Source organism: Hippoglossus hippoglossus, chromosome 4, assembly GCF_009819705.1.
Source record: "Hippoglossus hippoglossus isolate fHipHip1 chromosome 4, fHipHip1.pri, whole genome shotgun sequence".
In the NCBI taxonomy this organism is placed as follows: domain Eukaryota; kingdom Metazoa; phylum Chordata; class Actinopteri; order Pleuronectiformes; family Pleuronectidae; genus Hippoglossus; species Hippoglossus hippoglossus.
This window is the reverse complement of record NC_047154.1, coordinates 230,308-253,799: the sequence shown is the minus strand read 5'-3', so window position 1 is coordinate 253,799 and position 23,492 is coordinate 230,308. Positions and strand designations below refer to the sequence as shown.

The following is a 23,492-nucleotide window of genomic DNA, read 5'->3' as shown; positions in this document are numbered from 1 at the left end:
CTACATTGATTTAGAATCCATTCAAATGGTGTCCGAGAAACCTGTTAGAAGCCTTGGACGATTCTATGACGCAAGCCTCAAAGACTGCAAGCAGGTCCAGCAATTGAAGCAGGATGTCAGCAGCGGCCTTAAGAACATCGACCAGTCCATGCTTCTTGGCAAGCTAAAGCTCTGGGGTCTCATTTATAGCCGTTGCGTATGCACAAAACGTGCGTACACCACTTCTCACGCAAATGTTGGGATTTATAAACACAAACTTGACGGGAACATTTGCATATTTCCACGCAAACTCTGACCCATGCGTACAAACGTTTTGGAGACGGGAAAGTGGCGACGCAGATGTGAGGTGGTGAACTGAAGCCAGATTATTGATCCACTTCATCATTTACATTAAAACCAACAGCTTTAGTTGTGCTCGCGCGACTGATCTGTCCTACACGGACCTTTTAATTAAAAAATATATATATATATATAAAACAATTTACAGCAAATTACGTTCAGATTCCATTACACAGCGGAGTTACAGAGCCGAGTCATTAATAGGTTTTAATATCTTCTAACTGTGCGTGTATCATCAAATCACTGCAGTGAACGTGACTGTGCCACAGGCGCTCAGAGCGACCTGGAGATCACTTACACGAAATGAAGAAACTTTCCAAATAATATCCCAGAGTGGAGGTTAGGATCCACTGATGTGAGGTAATCGGTCCGATGCTCTAAATAAATAAATAAATACTGCCGTGACACTGGTGCGTGATTCTGCGTGTTGGATGCACGCGAATGGAAGGATGAGAAGGAAACGCGGGTTCAGCGATGTCTGATCAGCTGATATAGATTCTATGGATCTGTGATCTCTGAGCTGAACTGAGTCCAGTATCACACAGATCGACCAACAGAACCGAACCATCCCAGTACAAACACGAGCATAAAATGATAATTCTGTTAAATCTATAGATTGGGGACATCACAGCAGTCTCTTAATTTAATAATCCTGCCGTTTTGGATGATTAAAATACGAACAGACAATACAACAAGTTCCCTCATATTCTGAGAGTGTGTTTTTTAATGCCCCCACCTTTGAATTGGATCTTTTTTTTATTTCAGGCTCCGTTCTTTCTATCGTCTTCACTCTCACATTGTATTATCCACAGCAGCAGCAGAGTATCAGTGTATTTTCTTTATTAGTGACATCACTGCTGTCCCATAAAATCGCTATTCACCTCCACCTCACTAACAAACACCTTGATGTCAGTGTCAGAAAGTTTCGCTTCCTCTTCTCATCGCTTGATGCAGGACTTATGGTGGAAACCCATTGGTCAGCAGCATAATTTAATATTCATGACGTGCTTTACATTGACCATTTATGGTTGAAAGTGGGCGTGTAGAGGGCGGATTTGAAGGCAGATCCACGTACAAACGTTTCCAGGTGGACTGTGATTTATAAAGTGAACATTGCGTTCAGGTGTGCGTACGTACACTTTTAGTATGAATCCCACGCACTGTTTTATAAATGCGACCCCAGGTGTCTACAGTTTGGCCTGTTGCCCCGACTGATGTGGCCACTTACAGTAGTAAGTCTTGAAAACATGGAGAGAACGATCAACTCCTATGTGAGAAAGTGGTTAGGAGTCCAATATGTCTAAGCAACATCGGCCTGTATAGACATGACATCCTGGAGATGCCTATCTCAAGTCTTGTAGAGGAATGCACCAAGACAAGGCTGTACATGACCCTCTCAGAGTCCCGAGACAAATCTATATGGGCTGTTGAACCATCACTGACAACAGGATGAAAATGTACACCAAAAGAAGCAACTCCAGCATGCTGTCATTATGGGCCACGTTCAGCAGAAAAGAGCAGGTTTGGGCCTAGAGACCCCTGAGGATCAAGGCAACTTCTGCAGAGCAGCGAAAATTGGTAGTCCTGGAAATCTGGCATCAGGAATAGGCAGCTGCAAAAGCTGTCACTCAATCAAGACAGGGGAAGTGGATGAAATGGGAGAGCATAGAGAAAAAGAAGATCAGCTGGAGGGGCCTGTGAGGAATGGAAGCAAGCAGGATAAGCTTCCTGCTAAGGGCAACCTATGACATCCTTCTCTCACCCAAAAACTAAGAAGATCCATTCTACCCACTATGCTCAACTCCAGCTACATCAATTATCCGTGGGGGGGAATAGGGATAGAAAGGGCCTCCTCCACTGACCAGGAGTGGTCAGTTGGAGAAAGCCCGAGACTGGGAAATGGTGGTGGACGTGGGCCAATGGCTTACAGTCCCATCACATATTGTCACTACAACCCTGAGAGCAGACCTGGTAATCTGGTCTAGCACCCTGCACGTTGTTTACTTCGTAGAATTGACAGTACCCTTGGAGGATGCTGGTGGTTGGAAAAGCAATAGCAGTGTTGTACCAGTTCACACTTAAAAATAACTAGTTTAAGGTTCAGTTCATACAGATGGAAATGAACTAGTTCACGTTCACTGTAAACTTTTTTACATTTTGAACTAAGTTCACAGTTCCAAAAATGAACTAGTTCATGTTGATTTGTTCAGTTTTTTTTGGGATGTTATGATTAAAAGACAAACTTGCGATAATTTATTTATATATTAATCGATGGTGTTGGATCATGAATCCGGATCGTCTGGTCACTTTAACACAGAGTCCTGACTGTGTGCGTCACGTCTCATGTTGTACTGAGCACACACATTGTGTTTAAATGCAGCCTCATAAACTCTGAAGCGAATCAAACAAATTCTAAGTAAACTTCATTTAGTGATCGGGTCCTAATAACTTGTGATGAGTGTTTATTACTTAAAGTGAGAGCAGGTCAGCAGGAGTGTGAAGGGAGGACACAGGAAACTCCAGCACGGTACAAACCAACCATCATCAGATTTATTTTTTATTTTAAATTGATCAAAACTAATACTGGTGTTTTTGCTGTCTCACCTGTATATGAGTTTAACATATGAGTAACCCTCCACAAGCACAAAGCTGCTCCAGTCCTTTAACAGTGATGTGAGGGCAGAGTGGGAGATTCGACACTGAATGGTGCTGTAACGTCCGTTATTTCCAGCTGTGTGCAGGTGCTTGGGGACAGGCCTTGAAGGAACAAATGATTAATGTAATATGACAGACAACAAGGTTAACACCATGAATCAGTACAACAGGTAGAAAGATAGTACGAATAATTTTAATTATGATCAATGACGCTTCTAAAACAGGACAGACGCAAAAATGAAAAAAAGAAAACACAAGTCATACAAGTAGAAGAGGAGCCGCTGGGGTGGTGTAAACATGATCATATGATCTCAGCAGCGGAGTTAATATGGCGCTTCCAGCATCGCCTGCTGCACCCGGCTGCTCCACCTCTCGTCTGAATAATGCAGGGGATTTAATGCTGTTGTGAAGGTGTCTATAGAGAACCTCCCGCTGTGTTGTGCATGTGTGAATGGCAGACTATGGGTAAACGCTGTAGCCAATTCTCCTGATTTAACCCGTAGGTCATGTCTGAAAAAAGGGCTTATTTCTCACATGTCATGTTCAAGGATGATGGTGATGCGATGCATATGGAGCCATCTCTGCCAGAAGTTGGCATCCATGGAGAGGATGGGTTTCCAGTAGGAAGCAAACTTGGACTGAGGGGAGTCTTTGGATCCACTGTGCTGCAGGGACAGAACCTGTGAAAAGAGATAAGTCAGTTGCAGGAAGTGTGAAAATAGAGTAGAGCGGGTACAAGGATAAAGGCCAAACCTCATCACCACAAAGAAGGCATGTAACAAAAATTGTATTTATTTATTTATTCCAGAGGCAGCCTACATCTAAAAAGGTGAGCTGTTTCGAATTCGAGCCCCACTTGTCAAGTAGGGAAGTTAATTAAAATAGACCTACCCCCTCACCAAGTGGCCACCCATAAATCCAGAATTATCTTGACTAATGTTCTTATATTTTGCAAGTGCTGGATCTGTAAGAATATGTTAAAGCAAGCCAGGCATGCATGATGCTCTTTTGTTGGCTGCACAGAGGAGCATGCCTCTCTACAGACCCCCAGCCTCAGGTTAGAGTTAAATGGATTGAGTTTATTTATCGTAGTACCTTTGTCCACTATCACTACCTGAGCCCTGCCTCAAACAGGAACCTCGCCCTAAATACTGTAACTGCTGCCTATGTTCACTGTAGCCCTAGAAAGCATGCAAATCGCATCAATCGTACTTTAAATGACTGCTAATACTCTCGACAGGGCCTCTGCCCCATAACATTGACCAAAGTCAGCAGCTCAGAGACACAGATGCCCGCTCAAGCTACTCCTTTACTCCCTTTACCAATACTACTCAGTTACTCTTGTACACACCTTCCCACATCTGCACCTTAACCAAATACAATTCAGACACCAGGCTACTGAATTGGCAAGGTTTAACAAAAACACAAACTGTACATGTCCACAAAGCTGGTATTGAAGATCATGCTGCTTCATGCTAACAACACAAGCAATCATATGAGCCTAGACTCCACAGATTCGAACAGTATCTTTCTTGTCTTTCTGTGACCAATACTCACTGAACTAGCAGCAAAAAAACATAGCCATGTACATAAAAAATGTCTTACCTTTGCCCTTTTCTCAACATAGATTGCATCTTTTTTAGTTTGAAATGGTCCCAAACCTTTTGTCTCTCGGCTTTGCTCATCACTATTTTTCCCTGTTTTTCCATTGCGACATTACCTCAGGTCTTATCATGTCATGTAAGCAGGTGACAGCCTATGTACTTTGCGTAAGCATGTTTGACAGTTATAAAGTTCTGTGGGAAACACCGTGACCACTGAGTAATCCGACAGCTCAAGTTGTCACTTTTGACAATTTTTACCGAAACCAATTACTTAGTCTAATTTGTGGTCACTTTGACTTTATTATTGCACAGTACCGGAGTAGTAGAGCCAGGGGGGATGTAGAACAGAGGAACTCCATTTTTGGTGCTTTCAGGAATCATGAAGTTCTCAGGAACTGAGTTGAATGCCTGGAGGTGCACCAACATCTGATCAGTCTGGTTGATGCTGAAAGAACACACATGAGTGCACAGGTGGTTAGTAGATTTATCTAATGTGTTATGATTATTTCATGTTCTATATGTTGGAGAAAATGAGCAGACTCTACATTTGTTATTTTTATAGACTGGAAATTATACTTTCCTCTTCCAGTCACAGATGTTGTACCTCTGCAGTGTGTTCCAAAAGCGGCGGATGACAGAGGTCCGGTACGGGCTGGTGATGGGTTTCCTCTGGGTGCAGCTGATGTCATGTAGAATGTCATAGCTTCCCTCCATCGTCACCTCCACCTTTGTGGTTCTCTTGGTGGGGTCCAGTGGCCAGGAAGCTGCTGCCAGGTACTCGATATGCATGTTGTGTTTCCATAACAGCACCAGTTTCACCTCCAATTGAGTTCCACCTAAACAAGTCAGGAGGTCAGGAGCCACATTTTCAACAAGGATTAAAAGTTCAAGCAATGCGTGTAGGAGCCAAATACTGGCAAAGGGATTTTCACTGCTGTGGGGCAGAATGATCATTTGGTATACAAATGTGGACTTATTTCTATTCTCAGTGCAATTAAAAAGATTATAGCTCCAACAAAAAGAAAGCATGCAGACTCTTTGATGAACACCACACACAACTAAGCCAAGTGAAAGATAAAATCAAGTGTCAACCAGGTCATTGCTAAGGTTAGACATCACAGTATCTTTGTAACAGACTGAGCTTTGGAGAGCTGCTATGAGCAGTAATTTCTGTTTGCATAATGTGAGGACCTATTGGATAAAAGATCCAGAATATCCAGTGCTAATACTGAAGCTAGATGTCTGAACAATACTTTACTGCATGAACCTGAACATAGTGTGACAGTGTTTAATGGTCATTTAAATTGTGTGCACACATAATGGGTAAAAACCCAATGCTTTGGTAACCAATGACAGATAATAGACTTTGTGTGGACTGTTTGTTGCTGTGAATTATTGTTTGATTGCCTGATTCATCGTAGAGATGTACAATGCGGAGCCAGACAAAGCTACAGTGCGAAGTAACAGATATGTAACAAACTGATTGAAAAGCTAACCCTAACCCCCTAAAAAGGCAACCAGTATAAGAAATCAATCCAAGGTTTAATGGTAAAGAAGGATAAAACACTGGTACAAAATAATCTGGCAGAAAATGTGAATCTCTGTTGGCTCTATTGCCATGTGATGAAAGGGAAAACCATCAAGTATGGTATACAGCAAAAAGGCTGTTTAATCATGAGTGCATTACTGAGCCATAACTGTTTCCTGCAATGAAGAGCATAAACATGAAAGTGGGAGCTCCCACACTGCATCTGATTAAGCGATATGTCCTTGGACTTTCCACATATTCTTAATTTTGCTACATAAAGATATTTACCTTTGGTGAGGCTGATTTCTCTGATGGTGTAGCCCTCTCTCAGTCGCACAGACACTACACTGATTAAATGAGCATGGACTTCCTTCTCTGTGTGCTTCTTCCTCCTCATGACCAGGGCGGGGTTACCACTGGCTGACACCAGATGCTCATTAAACAGTTTGTGCTGGGAAACTACAACACAGTGAAGACATATTTATTATCATCATCATTATCAGTACCAATTAAAATATGTTGTGCTTTTTTATGAAGATAATGAATGAGTGAAACCTACAAGACAGACACAGAAAATTTCCCAAAACATAAATCTGACAGGAACGAGAAGAGAGATGCACAAGGCACATCTTGTCACCAGAACCCCAAGTGCGCACTGGCATGCTCCATGCGCACTGGGTATTTAATCGCATTTACACACAAAAATAGAGCCCTACGAGCCCTAGACGAGTGATTGAAAATGTTTCCACCACAGTGTGGCCTAACTTAAAGTCAGAACCCATAAAGTCTCTAATGGAAACATTTCACCTCTCATCAAAGAGGCTACTTCAGTTCAGTTTGCTCATTGGGTAAGGAACAGATTCATATCTTGTGGCTAAGGCAATATTAAGACATAGCCACAATTTAGTTATCTCATGGCCACAAGTTAATCATCTTATTACCACGCCTTATTAACTTGGGGCCATACAATCATTCTTTTCCCACCAATGTCACCAGAAGGGCTATATATTACAGAGATACAAGAACCATTTCTCTGTGACTTATATTACAGGAGATATGGCCAGTCAAAGTCTGGCCATATCTAGAGTCCACCCAAAAAGCTCAAACTTCATTAGCCCAAATCTCCCTTTAATTGCCATCTGAGGCGCATGCAATTTTGGTGCCACGGATTTGTTATATGACCAGATTAGCAGGCCAAAGTATATTTATATCTATGATGGTGCAGCCTGTGAGGATGTGATGTGTTGATTTGATATTGGAATAACCCATGTGTCTCACCACAGTAGTACTCTGAATTCATTGACTCTGGGGTCTTGAGGAAGGAGTAGGTTAAGAAGGCCTTGTGGTAGGCATTCATATCCTGGCTGGGCAGGTCAACTTCAGGGCAGCTGGGCAGGTATGAGCCAAAGGTAGCTAATGAGATGAACTTCATCAGCTCTACATTAGGGATATATCCAAAGCTGCAGTCATAGGAGTATGCACCACCAACCTGGAGCAGAACAAACGCAGTCAAAAGAAGAGCAGCCCAACTTTTCAGTGCAATAGTTCTTATATGTCTCCTCCATTCTGGATCAAGATGACAGAATCATTTTCATCACATAGTCCTACATATAAAAATAGTGTTTTGAGTGGAATGATTAAGTACATTGTTAGGAATTCTACTCTTATTTTCGTCATATTCAGATAGTGTTTGTGGAACACAGACCATATTTATGATCCTGTTAATTATAACTCTTTACTGTCATATCTGTACCACCACCACTACAATTTAAACTGGAATATTTGTCTGTCTTTTAAACAAGGAGGTGCCACATCGACAAAACACCATTTCTGGCATTGCACTTTGAAAATTAAGCTACATCAGTAACAAATAACACAACTGCAAACATTGTGATGCTGTCATGATCATATTTACCTGTACAAAAGAGCAAGCAATGGTTCCACTTCTGAGCTGGTTCAGCAAGGTTTCGCACACTGCTACATCAGGGACACTTGTCACTCCATCTGTAATTATAATGATACCTGGAAAACACACACACACACACACACACACACACACACACACACACACACACACACACACACACACACACACACACACACACACACACACACACACACACACACACACACACACACACACACACACACACACACACACACACACACACACACACACACACACAGAGAGGGAGAGAGAGAGAGAGATTAGATTTTTTTTTTTTCCCCACCTACGTTCAGCTTTTCGGCATTCCCTTTCTCTTCTGACCAGCATGGCATGGAGATTTTTTCTTACCAGAAACGACCTTCACCTTTTTAGGAGCAATGACATTTGTAATTTTAGAGTTGAAGTGATTTTCAAATTTGTTGGCTGAGAGACAACATTTTTGCCCACTCAGATAGAACTCTCAAAGAAAATCTAAGAACGATCAGAAGGAGCAACATCACTCACTACAACCTTAGAAATGTTCAGACCATTTGGAGATGATTAAGTCCAGAATAACCACACTGTCATTGTCAGCACAGATTAAAGACATTAGTTCAGCAAAGTCATCAAAAAAGGTTGCACAGAATTATTCCTGTGCATTAGTGAGCCTTCCTCACACATGCTGACAAAATACTGTAACTTTTTTATTGTTTGTGTTCTGGACATTGTGTGCAGAGTGAAGTTAGAAAACATTGTGTTCATCCTACCTGATAAAGTCAATGTATCTGCAGTGAAGCCATTAGGTGTCCATGAACAACTGGACTCTGTTTCTTTGGATCGATTTTGTCATCAATGTTTTTCATTATAGGAAACTGAATTTGCTTTGTTAATGTGGCTTATATTTGCTGACAGGCAAAGAGTGACATCTGGGGCACCCATTGTGCAATTTTGTGTCTTTATCTTAACTATATTATCATTATTAGATATAGGGTTAGGTGGCCACTGGTACAGTATATACTATAGATGCACAACAAATATACAGGTAGGATTCAGCATAAACTCTACAGATACCGCTTTCACTGTGCTTGAATAAAAGTTATATAGAAGAGAAAGTGACAAATATGATAATGAAGATGCATTTTATGTCCAGGAGAACATTACAGTTGTGCTACTGACAGATATTATGACTACTAACATTGGCTGAGGAGTAGAGCTTCCTCCAACCAAAAGGTCGGTGGTTCGATCCCAGGCCTACCTTTCCTTTTTTAGCGTCTCTGTCAGTAACTTACTACTCCTGTCTGTGTCTCTATCATTCGCTCTGTGTAACGCCACCCACACACACCCACCCACACCCACACACACACATACACAAAAGATGACGGTCATCTGTGAAGCTGTGTAATAACCCAAAACACATTTTAATGCAGCTGTAAATGTGGTATTTCTTATTTATATTGTTAGGGTAAACCGACCTGCACTTGAGTTTGGAGGCAGCAGCTGAAGGGCCAGGATGCCCTGGCGTACCATGCTGAGCAGACCCATATCAGCTGACACCATAGAAATGCCCTGCTTCCTGTGAGGCTGATTGTCCATGTTGTTCCTATGAAGGCTTGGGTTTAGGACTGGCTCCATAGACTAAAGGCAAAGGAAAAAATAAATGTATTGGTGTAAATTATATCAACTTTCAAGACTGTAGAATGCAATTTTAACATTGGGCCGAATACAGTTAGATGCAAATCTATCAAATCACAAGAGGGGTTGATTGCCCTATTAAAATGCATGCAGTACACTATGCTTGTGTTGGCAATTCACACAGTGAAAATTCTGCAGAGAACAGTAAAAACAAAGAGTGCTGCGCACAGCTCTACAGTAAGGCAATGGCGCAGAGCAGATATATTTTATATTATTATCAGATGTGTTAAAACTTTTTGGATCAATATGAAGTTGTAGTGGGACAAATTAGACTATGGCTGGCTTATACAGTCAAGGTAATTCTTGGGAAACACTGCTTCCTTAAATGATAGCCTACAATATGAAATAGCGAGGCTGTTAATCCTTCTCAATACTTTGGCTTCCTGATTCTATTTTCAGCTTCAAGCCCATTGGATGTAACTGAATCAATTGGACAACTGTAGGGGCTGTAGAGCTGTGTCATATATAACCTTGTGCTCATGGTAATGAAGGAACATATCACCCAGGGTATGGATCACAGACTACATTATGTCCCACTGTATAAGAATTATGCGAAAATATCTCAACGTGAACATAAATGCAATAAGTGTACATTTCACATTAGTGTGATAAGAAGTACTTAAATGATAGAAGTCCTATTTGAAAAACCAATATTTTGACGTGTACTTTGACTCTTTAGTTTGGTACATGGTACACAGATGTTCAATGTTTCTATGAAGGCAGCCTCACTCTTGTTCTGCACTTGATTTTATGTGTGTGTAAGTCAAAAGTGGTACCTACAGATGCTGCCACCTTCATGAAACAGGTTAAACATCAGGTTAAATATAAAAATGTTGCCAAATAGGCACTACTCCACAGAGCGATGTGCCTCTGCAACTAGACCAAGCAGACACTTTTTATCTGATGATGTATACCAGAGATATGAGAAATTTTAACAAATGAGTTTTAGGTCAACAAAAAAATTAATAAATAGTGGGGAATTCCACAAATGTCTCCCTGTCTGTATGTGGAACGCATATCTCGCAAACTGTTCATCTTATCTACTTAACACTTGGTATGTGTATTTGTAATGGCAGTGTCGACCTCTGTGCAATTAATACATTTTGCATAAACCGGGGACTCTATCAGTCAGACGGCAGAAGGCAGTTATCAAAATTGCGACTAGATCATATATCATTTGTTTCTTTTATGTCACCATATCGGACTGACAGACATTTTTAAGGGGGCTGATCTCTATCATCATAGCTTCAACTCCTCTTTAGCAATTGTCTACAAAGTAAAAGCATGTTAAGTTCATTGCTACAATGCTTTATATTGAACTGAATTAAAAAAAATTCTACTTTGAAAGGTTATGAACTTGGGTCCAAAGGTCGGTCAATTCAGGCTTAAAACACTGTGCAAATTACCTAGTTTCAAGTCGAATATGAATGTCGGGGCTTGCGGACAGTTGGATGACACCACACAAGCAGTGTGGAGTCATGTTATGTTTTTTATGTGTAGGTTATTAAGTGCAGGTCGCCAGTTACCTCAATCGTATTGGATTCAGCTGCAACAAAGTTTACTTTTGAGACTCCACAAGTGTTTTGTGGACTTAAACAATTCGCCCAGCCCTCCATTGGCATAGTGATGAGTGAATTTAAATTTTTCGGTGAACCCCTTAACAGACCTCTGAAATAGCCGACTTGCAATGAATAGAATTCAGTAAATCATTCAAACTTAATTACAAGTTACACACATCTTTCATTTTTCATTACATTACTTTTAATGAGATCCTTTAATTTGTCATCTTTGAGATATTTTAATATTACATTGTAAATATTGTTCATCTGCACTTGCCTGTTCATGCTGCTGATGAAGGACTTCAGCAATGTTGCTCTCCACAGCTCTGAGCTGCTGATAGATGTGATGCAAGAACTCACTGAGGTCTGTTCTTTCAAGTTGACAGCCCTGTACCAAAACCTGCAGGAAAATTAAAGCTGTCAAAGGACTGCAACAACACTGACGAAAAATTCTGCATCACATGGAAAAATGTGAATATGTACAGAAGTTGGTATTAGGCATCTGCCATCAGAACCCAACATATACATACAATAATCAGAGCATGTTGCTACTGAAAAGTAAACTACAGAGGACTGTCCCAAAAGACTATTACATTTTGATGGATTGGATTGCACCCGGTTTCAAATTAGTCCAGTCAAAGCACATACTCCATGATGTGACATCAATGCTGGTTTTAGTTACATGCGCAAAAAAGAAAAATTCTGACCACTCTTAACCACAACCTACAGGGATATTGGCTGAGTTCAGGGATAAAACACAACAGCCCTCTTAAAACTTTCAACCAGGACAGAAAAAAAACCTCCTATTAATCAGTGTGGCTGCTTTACCTTTTAGGGACATTTGGAATCTTGTTAAACATTTGACATTTGTAATCTTGTAAACACCAGTAAAAAAACTGAGATGACATAAGCTGCTGTCCAATGACCTGATGGGAAGTGAGGCCGATAATTGATGAATACGCCAAGATGGTGATAAAGATCTTTGGCTTGAAAAGCTGATCAGTTCCAGGGATTGTGAATGGTTGGGCCAGACCAGCCAGGCACCTTGACAAGGCATGAAAAACTTCATCAAAGATCATCTCTCCTGTGCTGTCATCCTGCAGAACAGAAAACAAAACACAAGTACAGGTTAATGTATTAATTTACATACTTCTAAAGCATCTGTGTTTTTTTCAAACAGTGGCGTTCACACTATACTGACAGTTGTAAAACAGATAACCCCATACTGCTTTGTACTGCCTAGATGATGCTGATGTCTGCCTCTGCTTTGGTCTCTACATCAGAAAACAATATCCAGACTATCTCTTCACACAGTTGCATATTCCATATGTCCGGGGACTGACCCACTGGGGCAGTTGGCATTGATATCTCTTTAAGACAGTGGCAGTTCACAGTCAGGGGAGTATAGGCTGCAGACCACTACTTCTTTGGACCAGGCTCTAGCAGCTTTGGGGTCTCTGTCCAAGTCAGTCCTTGGGAAAAGCAGTTTCCTAGCAAGAACTGCAAAATTACAGATGCCTTGCTCCCTAAGATGCATGGCGCTATGGCAATTCAGACCCAACTGACAGAAGCAGATGAGGCAGCTGGGAAAAGCCATGGCAGGACTCTGGGGAGTCGGGCGCCACCGGTGGCTGTCGCAGTCCATGCTGCAGAAAGAGGACAGGGCTTGTCTGCTCAGGTTGTCTGAGGACCCATCCACCACTGGAAGCTTCCAGTTGAGTTTATGAGCACCCGTCCAGGAGGCAGATCCACTCTCATGGCAAAATCAAGCCATCAGGGAGTTGCGGCGGGAAAACTAGCAGGCAAAATGCTAACTGTGCTGAGAGAGGAGCAGGCCATCCTTGTAGGTGACTGGTTTGCAACAGTCGACCTCAAAGATGCCCATTTTCAGGTTCCAACCAGATTGCTCAATTTTGCCTTCAAGTGCAGAACCTTAGAGTTCTGTGTTTTCCATTTCGGTATCTCACTAGCCCCACAGTGTTGGGGCCTCTACGAAAACGGGATCTCAGGATATAGAACTACCTCGACGATTGGCTGGTATGTGCTCGAACGGGGGAGCAGTGTTGTCACCACATATCAGTGCTCTTGACACACATCCAAAGTATGGGGTTGCGCATCAACTCTAGGCCTGGCCCCTGAGAGGGCCAGTTTGTTAGGCATGGGTCTCGCATAGTCAATGGAACAGACCATGCAGAGAGCTTGAGTACCATCAACAAGAGCTGCATATTAATTTTTATGGGGTCTTGTTGAGGCATGGTACAGGGCAAACCAAGTCAAGGCACTGTCCTGCAAAGTTCCGTAAGTGCTCCAGCATCTCCAAGGAAGGGCTAATGGAGGCAGGTAAATCACCATCACCCCACAGGTGCATGGTGGCAGCAATCGAGGCCAACGGTTTTGAGGATAAAAGGGCATGGGTGACTGCAGCCTCATCTCACAGTCCCTGAAAGGTGCTCAGAGGCTTACACTGCGCAGCAGAAAGTTGACCATCACGACATGGGACCTACGTCTCATTCTGGCTGCTTTACAACAGGAGCCTTTCAAGCCCCTGGAGTCTGTAAGCATCAAGTGGTTATCACTCAAAGTGGCATTCCTCATTGCAACAACATTGGGTGAGCTACTGCCCTGTCGTTGCTGTCGACTTCTGCCAGATGATGCATGTGCAATATAGCACACGAATCCAGAATTTCTGCCGAAAACAGGAACAGCTTGGTGGGTTTGTGATCCCTCTGCCCTACCCAGGAAGAGGGCTAGTAGGATCAGGAACGGGTGCGGCTTTACCCATTCAGAGCCCTTAAGGTAAGGGGACAGATGCCCATGTCTAAATCTAGTCTCACTGGGTCATGGAAATGTTTCAGCAGGCGTACAAGGGAGCTGGCGCTCCAGCTCCAACAGGAGTGAGGGTGCACTAAGAGTATAGCAACCTCCTGGGCCTTGTGACAGGGTGCCAGCCTCTCGGAGATCTATGCAGCTGCTACATGGTTTTGACCAGACTTTAGTGCTTGAATAGGGCTACAGGCCCCTCCTCTGGAAACGTGTGCTAGGTGCCACTACACAATAGTGGGTGCCGGTAGAGCCAGTCCTAGTACAGCCCTCGGACCTATCCTTGTAAGTCAGCCTTGCAGCGGGCAGTCCTTCTGAGTGGCTTCTATACTTCAACACCCAAACTAGGTATAGTGGGGAGTACTTGGGGAGATGCCTCTCTGTCTCCTCAGCTTCCTCGCTGTGTTTCTTACAGAGTCCTCGTACATATTGGATATGTGTGGAGAAAACGTTCGGTTACATTTTAACCTTTGTTCTCTAAGTGAAGACACTATCTCTACAGGTCAAGACTGCTCGGAATCAGTTCCAATCAATGTTTGGGTCCGGACTGTCTCTAGAGGTTACCTTTCACACATGCATAATACAGCAGGACACGTTAACAACAACACAGAAATCGCAAATGTTTTTGTTTACAGCATATCAACACCGACAACTGCCCGTATCAGCAAAAGCTCTCAACATCTTTGTCAGTTAGGGCTGGGCGATATGGCCTAAAACAAATATTGCAATATTTTTAGGCTATATACAGGATTTATATGTCGATATTTTTGAAATCTCGAAATCTAAGGAAGTAGCTAAGCTAGTGGACGCTTTTACCACCTGTGATGTCTAAAATTACTTTGAGTAAAAATTGTCAAGTGAATGTTTTAAGCAGCATGAAATTCTCTTTGAGTTTCGCTTCTCTCGCTTCTCATGCCCCTCACAGCATACTGCTCACTCCCCCGAAAGAGAATTTCATTCTGACGGCTTAAAACATTCACATTTAAGACCTGAGGCATAAATTATCTATTTAAATGCAGTGTGTGACCTGCACAATAATACTGTATATATACAAATTAAAACTGTACAACGGGGTGTGCAGAAGAGGTCATGTAAATTAACGTGAACCAAGTAAGACTTTCTTCTGAATATTCTTAAGATACTATAGATTGAAAAACAAATATCTCTCTACTATGGGTCGTTGTGCTGTGTTTAATCAGGAAACAAGCTCATAATCATTAAAATGTGTTTCTATCTTACCACAATCCCTGTGGAAGGGCTGAGATCCAGCTCGATGATGAATCTGTACCTCCGAGCCAGGAAGGTGGCCCGAGTGGACGGCACCAACATGTAAGGGTACATGGTTGGAGAGAAATCTGGCTGCCATCCTTTCGGTAAGATGCTCAACAAGTCCAATTCATTCTCTGAGTTCAGCTGTGAATGCAGGCAAACAGAGTCATCAGTGACTAATTATTCGCAACATTTATAAGGTTCAGAAAATTTGCAAATTATTAGTCAAATATTCTTTAAGAATGGAATTCAGAGCTAACTTTTGTTTATCATCTCTTCATGCAACTACCTACTAATTCCACAAACGTCTGTCTGTCTGTATGTTGAAAGCATTTCTTGTGAACCATTAATCTAATCAACTTGGCATGTGTATTCTAAGTGGGCGGAGAGGTAGCGGCATGTCTTAAAAGGGAAAGTTTACCAAGAAATGGAAACTCACTCATCATCTACTCACCACTATACCGATGGAGGGGTGGTTGAAGTGTTTGAGTCCACAAAACACTTCTGGCGTTTCAGGGGTAAACAGCGTTGCAGCAGAATCCAATACAATGAAGTTATTAGTGACCTTTCTTCATAACAACAGAAAAAAACATAACATGCCTCCATACTGCTCGTGTGGTGTCATTCAAGTGTCCGCAAGCCCCGACATTCAAATTTCGTCTCGAAACGGCCTCATTTACACCAGGGACTTTAGCCTAAATGCTAACATCGGCTAGCTTTGCCACGTCTGGTGGACTTCTAGGCTTAAAACACGGTGTAAATGACCTTGTTTCGAGTCGAATATGAATATAGAGGCTTGCGGACACTTGGATGACACCACACGAGCAGTATGGAGGCATGTTCTGTCTTTGCTGTTGTTTTATTACGTCGGAAGATAGGTCACTAATTACTGGATTCAGCTGCAACACTGTTTACCCCTGAGACTCCAGAAGTGTTTTGTGGACTCAAACACTTCCTCCATCGGCATTGTGGTGAGTAGATGAGTGAATTTTCATTTCTGGGTAAACTATCCCTTTAACAGTTTTGTCTTGCCAAGCACCTTCAGGTAGCTGAAACTTCCATGTTTTTGCTCAAATTACTGTGAAACTGTATTTGTGTTTTAATGAACCAGCCCGAAGAGTTCTATATGCAAATATACATTAATACTAGCTGTGACAGGAAGTACCATGTTTTATACCTTGACATTCTACGCCTAGATTTTTCATTTGATAGGTCAGGGAAACCTTGAGACGCTGGTGATGTCATGTTGTGACACTTAAGCCTTTACATTGAACCGTAACGGTGTGCATTTGAATGAAATGCCAACAAACAGGAAGTGGCTGTATCGCCAGTGCACATGCTCCAATCTGAGTATAGCGCCCCCTAAAGTGCAGCCCTGGCACCACGATTGACCGACATGTACAAAAATCGGTAGGGAGATGTGTCTTTTCATAATGAACAAAAAACGTTCTTGGATCGATATGCTAGACCAAACCAGGTATCGGCTATTTTGAATTAAGTGGACAGAGAGCCAGGCGGAGTGCACGGTGCACATTGCCAGGCTAGACACACACGGAGCGAGCACCCCTCCTCACCTGCCGAGTATTTGGTGTTATTAAATAATTTTTCCAGGGTTCCAGAGATCCCAGTGCCTGCCCCATCAAGTTGACCAACACGCTTTTCTCTGTGATGAAGATGAACAAAACCCCACAGGAGTCGTCTCACTGATGCACACCTTCACTCCATCTTGAGGGTTTCCACATCACAGAGCCTAACCCCAAACATTAATGAACTGGCAGCCATGAAAAGATGCCAAACATCTGGCTCTGGCATATGTACATAAAAGAAGAATGTAGCCTGCCTGAATGTTTTCTTTTTGCACTTTATACAATATCCTTTCTATCCTGTTTAATAAATGTTGACCTGGTTTGGCCCTCGACGTAGTCCCAGTTTGTAATTTTGGACCTCTCTGTCCTAGAGCTTTCATCAGATCAACTTTAAATTCAGTGAGTGTCATCTTAACAACATGGAGATTAAAAGTTATCAAACGTTTTAGGGTACGTCAAAATGTACGTATTTTACTGTGGTCGTGAACGTGTGTCCAAAAGTTTGATAGTGACTTCAGTGTACTTTGATCAATCTCCCTAAAACTACATGTTTGTAACAACAGCCCCCCTGAAGACATTCATATGTTTTTTAGAAATGCCCCCTAAAGAGCAGCCCTGGCACCACGATTGACCGACATACTAGACAAAAATCTGTCATTTCATTTCGAACAAAAACAAACTCTTGGATCAATATGCTAGACCAGACAGGAAGTCGGCCATTATGAATTAAGTGGCCATTTTTTAACATCTACACACGTTGTATTTGAATAAACTCCTCCTAGAGCTTTCATCAGATCAACTTTAAATTCAGTGAGTATCATCTCAACTCCATGGAGCTTAACAGTTGTTAAAAGTTTTAGTGTACGTCACACGGTCTGACTGTGGCGTAGCGTCAAAGTTTGATGATACGTCAGAAAGAGGGATTTATTATAACTCCTCTGTGCTTTGTCCAATCAGCCTCAAACCTCTTTCACACGATCAAGGTCCTGCTATGATCAGATCCATATGTCAATATTGCCTTATCGTCACAGCGCCACCTGCTGGTGACAGGAAGTGACCTGTTACCATACCTAAATCACAGGACCATGGTCAGAATTGTGACATTTCCTCAAAGCGTGTAAACATTGAGGTGCGACGAAGGTTAATCCTTCACCAAAGGAGACAAAGTTTTCATAGCTCCACTGTGCATTGTCCAATCAGCACCCAAATTCTGTCACATGAACAGAGTCCAGGCATGAACAGCTCCATATGACAATATTACCTCAGGGTCAAAGCGCCACCTACTGATTCACTGTGAAACAGGACGTTTTTTTACTCCACTGTGCATTGTCCAATCAGCAATTAAATCCTCTCACATGATCAGAGTCCTGGCCTGACCAGATCTAAAAATGAAGTTGTTGTAACTCAGTCTTCATCAGAGCCCCCACCTGAAAAGATCTATTAGTCTGTATGTAGTGATAGTGATAGCGGCACCTACTGTCAACAGGAAGTAAGCCTTGTTTTACAACTTTAATTCGATTTACATTTAATTTTTACCGTGTGGTCTGCACTAGATGGCTTAGACCGTAATGCGTGATTAGTGGGCGTGGTTTCGGCGTTGCGTGATGGACACAGAAAGTGAAGCGTTTATCCTTCCCACGGTGCACAAAACGCTTGCAACATGGAGCCGTTTCGCCCGGTCACTGTCTGCCCTCCCCCGCGGCCACATCAGGTCCCGTGTTCGCAAGTGCCCTGGCCGGCACAGCGCTGCTCGCAGCCCTAATTATTTTAGCATTTTCTGTTAAAGGCTGAATGTACGAGCACAAATATACACAAACAAAGGCAATTTTACAACTTTTATCCATTCAATGCACAATATTCAAATTAATATCAATTCATATTTACAACATCTGTTCCATGCACAATATTTAGCCTCTCAGTTCAACAATTTGTTCTGCAGAGTAGCTGCTATTGCATCAAAAAAAAAATTGCATATAGGCTTTGCCTTGAATATGGCCATAAATGTGACCATTTCCTTGTATAAAAGTAGTCCTTTGTACTCAAATAAATACCATAACTATACAGTGCGAAGCCGTGCATCTTCCACTCCTGCGAATATATAACATTAAACTTCCTTTGTTTTGTTTTTAAAGAATGGATTTGATCAAAAGAAACACTGGAATGCTTTTATTTTGAAACGCATACAGAAAGTGTTGCAACCATTTGTTTGTAACATAAATTCATCAGATAAACATTAAAACTCAGGTGAAATATATTTTTCTGTTTATTTTGCTGTGAAACACTGTTTATCTGTCTGTGTCACAAACGTACCTATTTCCAACACTTCCCCGAACCCGTTTCAAAGTAAAAGCACTCCAGTGTTTCACTTTCTGAATCTGTATATTTGTTCTAAGACCGGAAGATGCATGTCTTTATACCGTAGTGTCCTGGTGTTTAGTTTAGTACATAATCCGACTTGTATTGAAGTAAATGCAATAGATACACCAGCAGCTCCACCACCAGTAGCAGACACACTACCTGTGTGAACAACAGACAACCGGCACACAGCTGATCTGCAGCGCAACTGAAGCCAGTGAGTCCAGAGTGTTACAGGCATCGACAGTGAGGACTGTCGAGATCGACCAGTCGATCGCGAGGTTTGCGACCACTTCTCTAGCACAACAGCGCAGCCAGTGTGGCCCTGGCTTTAGTCTCCCCATGAGGACAGTAAATGCTGGCTTAACTCACCAGTTCAGGCTTTGAGGCTGGCCAGATGACTTGGTTAAGCTTACCAAGGAACCATGCCAGACGCACATTCCTAGAAATCCGATACTCCTCCTTCATCAATAAGTAGATTTGGTCAGCCTCCTCCACCTTATAAAAAGAAGCATATACAGTGGTTTCAGACAGTATTCAGATCCATTCCCTTTTTGCACTTGTGATTGTAAATGGCAGATCAGACCAATAAAACAAAGCACATTATACATAACAGTAAGCGCAGTCACAATAAATAAGAACAAAATTGTGTTTTTTTTAAAGAACAAATATTTATGTACACATTACAGTATTTAAAAAGAAAGATAGAAACACATCAGGGTGCTTTGAATGGGACTAAACACATTTTTTCAGTGAAGGTTCTCTTTTCTTGTCAAACACACCTCCCCTCTCTTCTTTTTTTAATTTCAGTCACTTTGGGTGTAGTGTGTTTGCCATTTCTTCCAACCACAAATAATATGTGGACAGGGGCTGACTGGGACAATAATTCAGGCTGGGAATTTGACTCGTTTCCAGGCCACCTGGACCAGGCCACATGCAAGGCACCAGACCTCAAATTTTTAAAGCTAACCCTATTTGTTGATCTAACAGTTACCAGTTACCTTGTTCTCTTTATCTCTCCCCACTTCCAAAAAAGAGCCAGCATATGAATGTGGTTTTTGTTTAAGCTCCGCTCTTGTAAGTAATAAGATCATGCAGAATTTTGTGTTGTGAGATAAGAAGAGAGATCCACTAGTGAATGTGTGGATTTAGGAGTTACTGTGAGCTTGTTTATTGTCGTGTTTTAATTTGTATCCATATCACCTCACCACCTTTAGTAGCAGTGAGTAGGAGGGAGAAACTATTTTTGTTTTATGTATCTTTTTCCCTTGTTCATGGTTTAGGAGGTAGGTTATATTTTTGTCATTTCTTTAACTTTTGTTTTTGCCAGGGTAGTTTAGTTTTAATTTTAGTTTGCTGTTTTTGCTCCCCTCTGAAGCTTATAAACTGCTCATCTCTTTTAGTAACTTATGCTCTGTGCTGCTGGCATTTTCTTGTCTAGGATTCCCCTAGGCCTAGGCCATGAACATAACACTTAGAAATAGGGCTGTAATGATTCTCGGACCAAAACCCGAAGTTGGTTTGGCAGTCCAAGTGGCATTGGAATTAGACAATTGTAGTGAGGCTATCTCATTCATCAATTAAAAATGTTTGGAGTTTTGAGATCTAGCATTTGTTAGACTTTGAAGATGTCATATTACTCTTAAGAATAGTATCCCTCAGGCTTAACATTGTTTAACAAGGTTTAAATATCCAAATCATACTTTTAACATTCATGAGGCTATTTCATTAATTTATAATTGTTTTTGTTTGACTTCAAAAATAACTAAGTAGCCTGCAACCTCAGACAAATGTGGACTATTGCAAATGGCTGATTCTTGACTTAATCCAGAAAGTAAGGTGGTGTAGAAATGCAGGAAATTCTTTAAATTACTGTATATTTGATTTCTGTCGATGAGGGCCACATGACACCCTGCCAATTATGTATCTTCCCCATTTTAAACATGACCAGATGCTATGCACAGGTTTGGAGCTTTTGCTGCCATCTAATAGGTTCATGTGGACCATGTTCATGAGTCCATGTGAACACCAAGTCTTGTTCTTTTCAACCAAGTCATGACCTTGGACCACAAGTTCATCAGTTGTGATGTTTTTGCTGACAATTTCAGAAAAGACAGTGGCCGTTGAAGTTTATTTTTTGTCTGATGGTAAATTCATATATTATCATTTTAGTCATATGGAGTTTTGCTTTGTAATTTTATAATACATCTGATCTGGGATAAATGTCAATATTCCAAAAGTGTTATCTGTTCCCTCTGTCATTATGCCTTGTCATTTACTGCATTGTTATCTGAATGCTCGCTTGCTATATTGTTAGCCTCTGTGGCTTCTAAACACTGACAGTAATGTTAACACACCAACAACTCCCACATAGTAACCATAAGATCACTAGTTCCATTTGTAGACCACTCAAGTAGTCAATTCAAATAAGCACACCAACTAAAGGGGACTGCAGGTTCATCCTAGTAATTAATAAAGCACTGAAAATAAAAAAAATACTATGAGGATACAAAATATGTATCAAATAATAAATGTTGATTTGTAAATATGATATTCCAGATGAGTTTAGAAAATATATACTCTGATTTTACCGCAGAGTGCGTTATGCTCACTAATATAAATTAGTAAATATGTTGAACTTCATAATGGAAATACAGCATTTGAGCCTCTATATATTTCTAACAAAACTAAAACAAGTTACTTCCCCTTGCTTCGCAAACAGATCAAATATATTAGATGACGTTTAAATATTATTAGAGTTCGCTTTTACATTTGGTATAGCTACAGTTACAGTTCAGTCACAGCTAGTTCACCAAGCATTTAATTTAGTTAAATAATAACTTATAAATATTTGTGTTGTTATCTATCTCCTTAACGTTTCAGGCGGACGCTGACAAGTGCACACCGTTTCAAATTCAGATATCAACACAAAACATGTTTACGGGACACTTAGCTAAAACACGTGTATTATCAGCTATTTTGGTCCTAAATGAAAATAATCTACAACTATCATTATCTTCATCTGCATTCATCTAAGTACTGTTCTCACAAGACATGCACACAGGGAATTGTCCAAACATTGATGTAACTATCGACTCGATCTAAGTGTTCACGTTAACTAATAGCTTAGCGGGTCATGCTTGCTAGTGGGCTAACGTGTCAACTACAATCATTGAGACCCGTCTGGATAAATGAGCACAGCTCTTTAAGGAGACCGCTTTTGTTAACGGGTCACCTTAAACAGCACTTTAACGAGTACTCACTGTTAGGACAAATAACCAACTGGAAAATGTGCCGTCTCCCCCACTGTAGCAGCCCCTGTGCTGCTTAGTTCAGATTGAAGCTATTATTTACCTCATTGTCCTGTTTCTCCGCCATGCCTTGAAAAGCATATGGACTGTGTGAGTGTTAACGAGCTTCAGCGGACGAATATCGCTTTGATTTGCGCAAAATAATCTGTTTTAATGTTTGTTTATCTGTCTTCTCTATTGGTCTGTGTGTCATAGGCAATTGTCAGTTTAGACATGGTGACAGCCCTTGCACATCCGGTCAAATCATTCAAAATAAAACGAAGCACATAATAATACACGTCAAAACGTCACTTAAAAAGCATAAACTTATTATACATGCACACAGTATATGTAAGAAATTAACTGCAAAATTTATTAAAAACAGCTACAAATATAAACCTAATAAGTTATATTTTCAGAGTAAATACAATATGGGAATAATAAAAGTAATAATGGCTCAATTTCATTTAACTTAGAACAGTCTCATTTAACTTAGAACAGTCTAAATAAATGCAAGTAAAGAAATAAAAGTAATGACAACAGTTTATATAAATGTAAACCAAATATTCCCAAAAGCTTTCAAAAATATGTATGAACAAGGAATGAGATGGCATTTTTTTTCACCTCTGTGTGTACAGGGGGTTAATCACAGAGGCAAACAGACGTCTAAAATGGAGAGCTGGAATTGTGAAAAACACATCAACTCTGGTTATGTTAAACATCACACAACTTATTCCAGAGTGCCAGCATGCTTTGTAAAATCTCACATATGTGCAGCAATATGCCTGCTTGTTTGGTCCAGGATAAACAAGCAAACCCAGCATATTGAGTCTTCTTCAGTCTAATACAGAGATATGTATGTATAAAA

At 41.2% G+C, this 23,492-nt stretch overlaps 1 protein-coding gene across 6 annotated transcripts in view; it reads right to left on the bottom strand.

The window, feature by feature from the left end:
• The window catches only part of szt2 (SZT2 subunit of KICSTOR complex), a 149,375-nt gene extending 126,485 nt beyond the window's left edge, over positions 1–22,890 (bottom strand). For 5 of the 6 annotated variants that reach the window (XM_034584035.1, XM_034584038.1, XM_034584036.1 and 2 more), the window contains exons 1-13: positions 22,689–22,890; positions 19,707–19,832; positions 15,364–15,537; positions 12,231–12,401; positions 11,582–11,704; positions 9,526–9,688; positions 8,042–8,148; positions 7,405–7,615; positions 6,415–6,585; positions 5,203–5,434; positions 4,914–5,043; positions 3,529–3,674; positions 2,944–3,096 (exon numbers count right to left, since the gene is read on the bottom strand). In XM_034584035.1, coding sequence (XP_034439926.1) covers positions 2,944–3,096; positions 3,529–3,674; positions 4,914–5,043; positions 5,203–5,434; positions 6,415–6,585; positions 7,405–7,615; positions 8,042–8,148; positions 9,526–9,688; positions 11,582–11,704; positions 12,231–12,401; positions 15,364–15,537; positions 19,707–19,832; positions 22,689–22,712 — 1,931 coding nt within the window. In that variant the 5' untranslated portion in view covers positions 22,713–22,890. The remainder of the gene's footprint in view (positions 1–2,943; positions 3,097–3,528; positions 3,675–4,913; positions 5,044–5,202; positions 5,435–6,414; positions 6,586–7,404; positions 7,616–8,041; positions 8,149–9,525; positions 9,689–11,581; positions 11,705–12,230; positions 12,402–15,363; positions 15,538–19,706; positions 19,833–22,688) is intronic. The other variant, XM_034584039.1, reaches the window with a different exon arrangement.
• Positions 22,891–23,492: the final 602 nt, after the last annotated feature.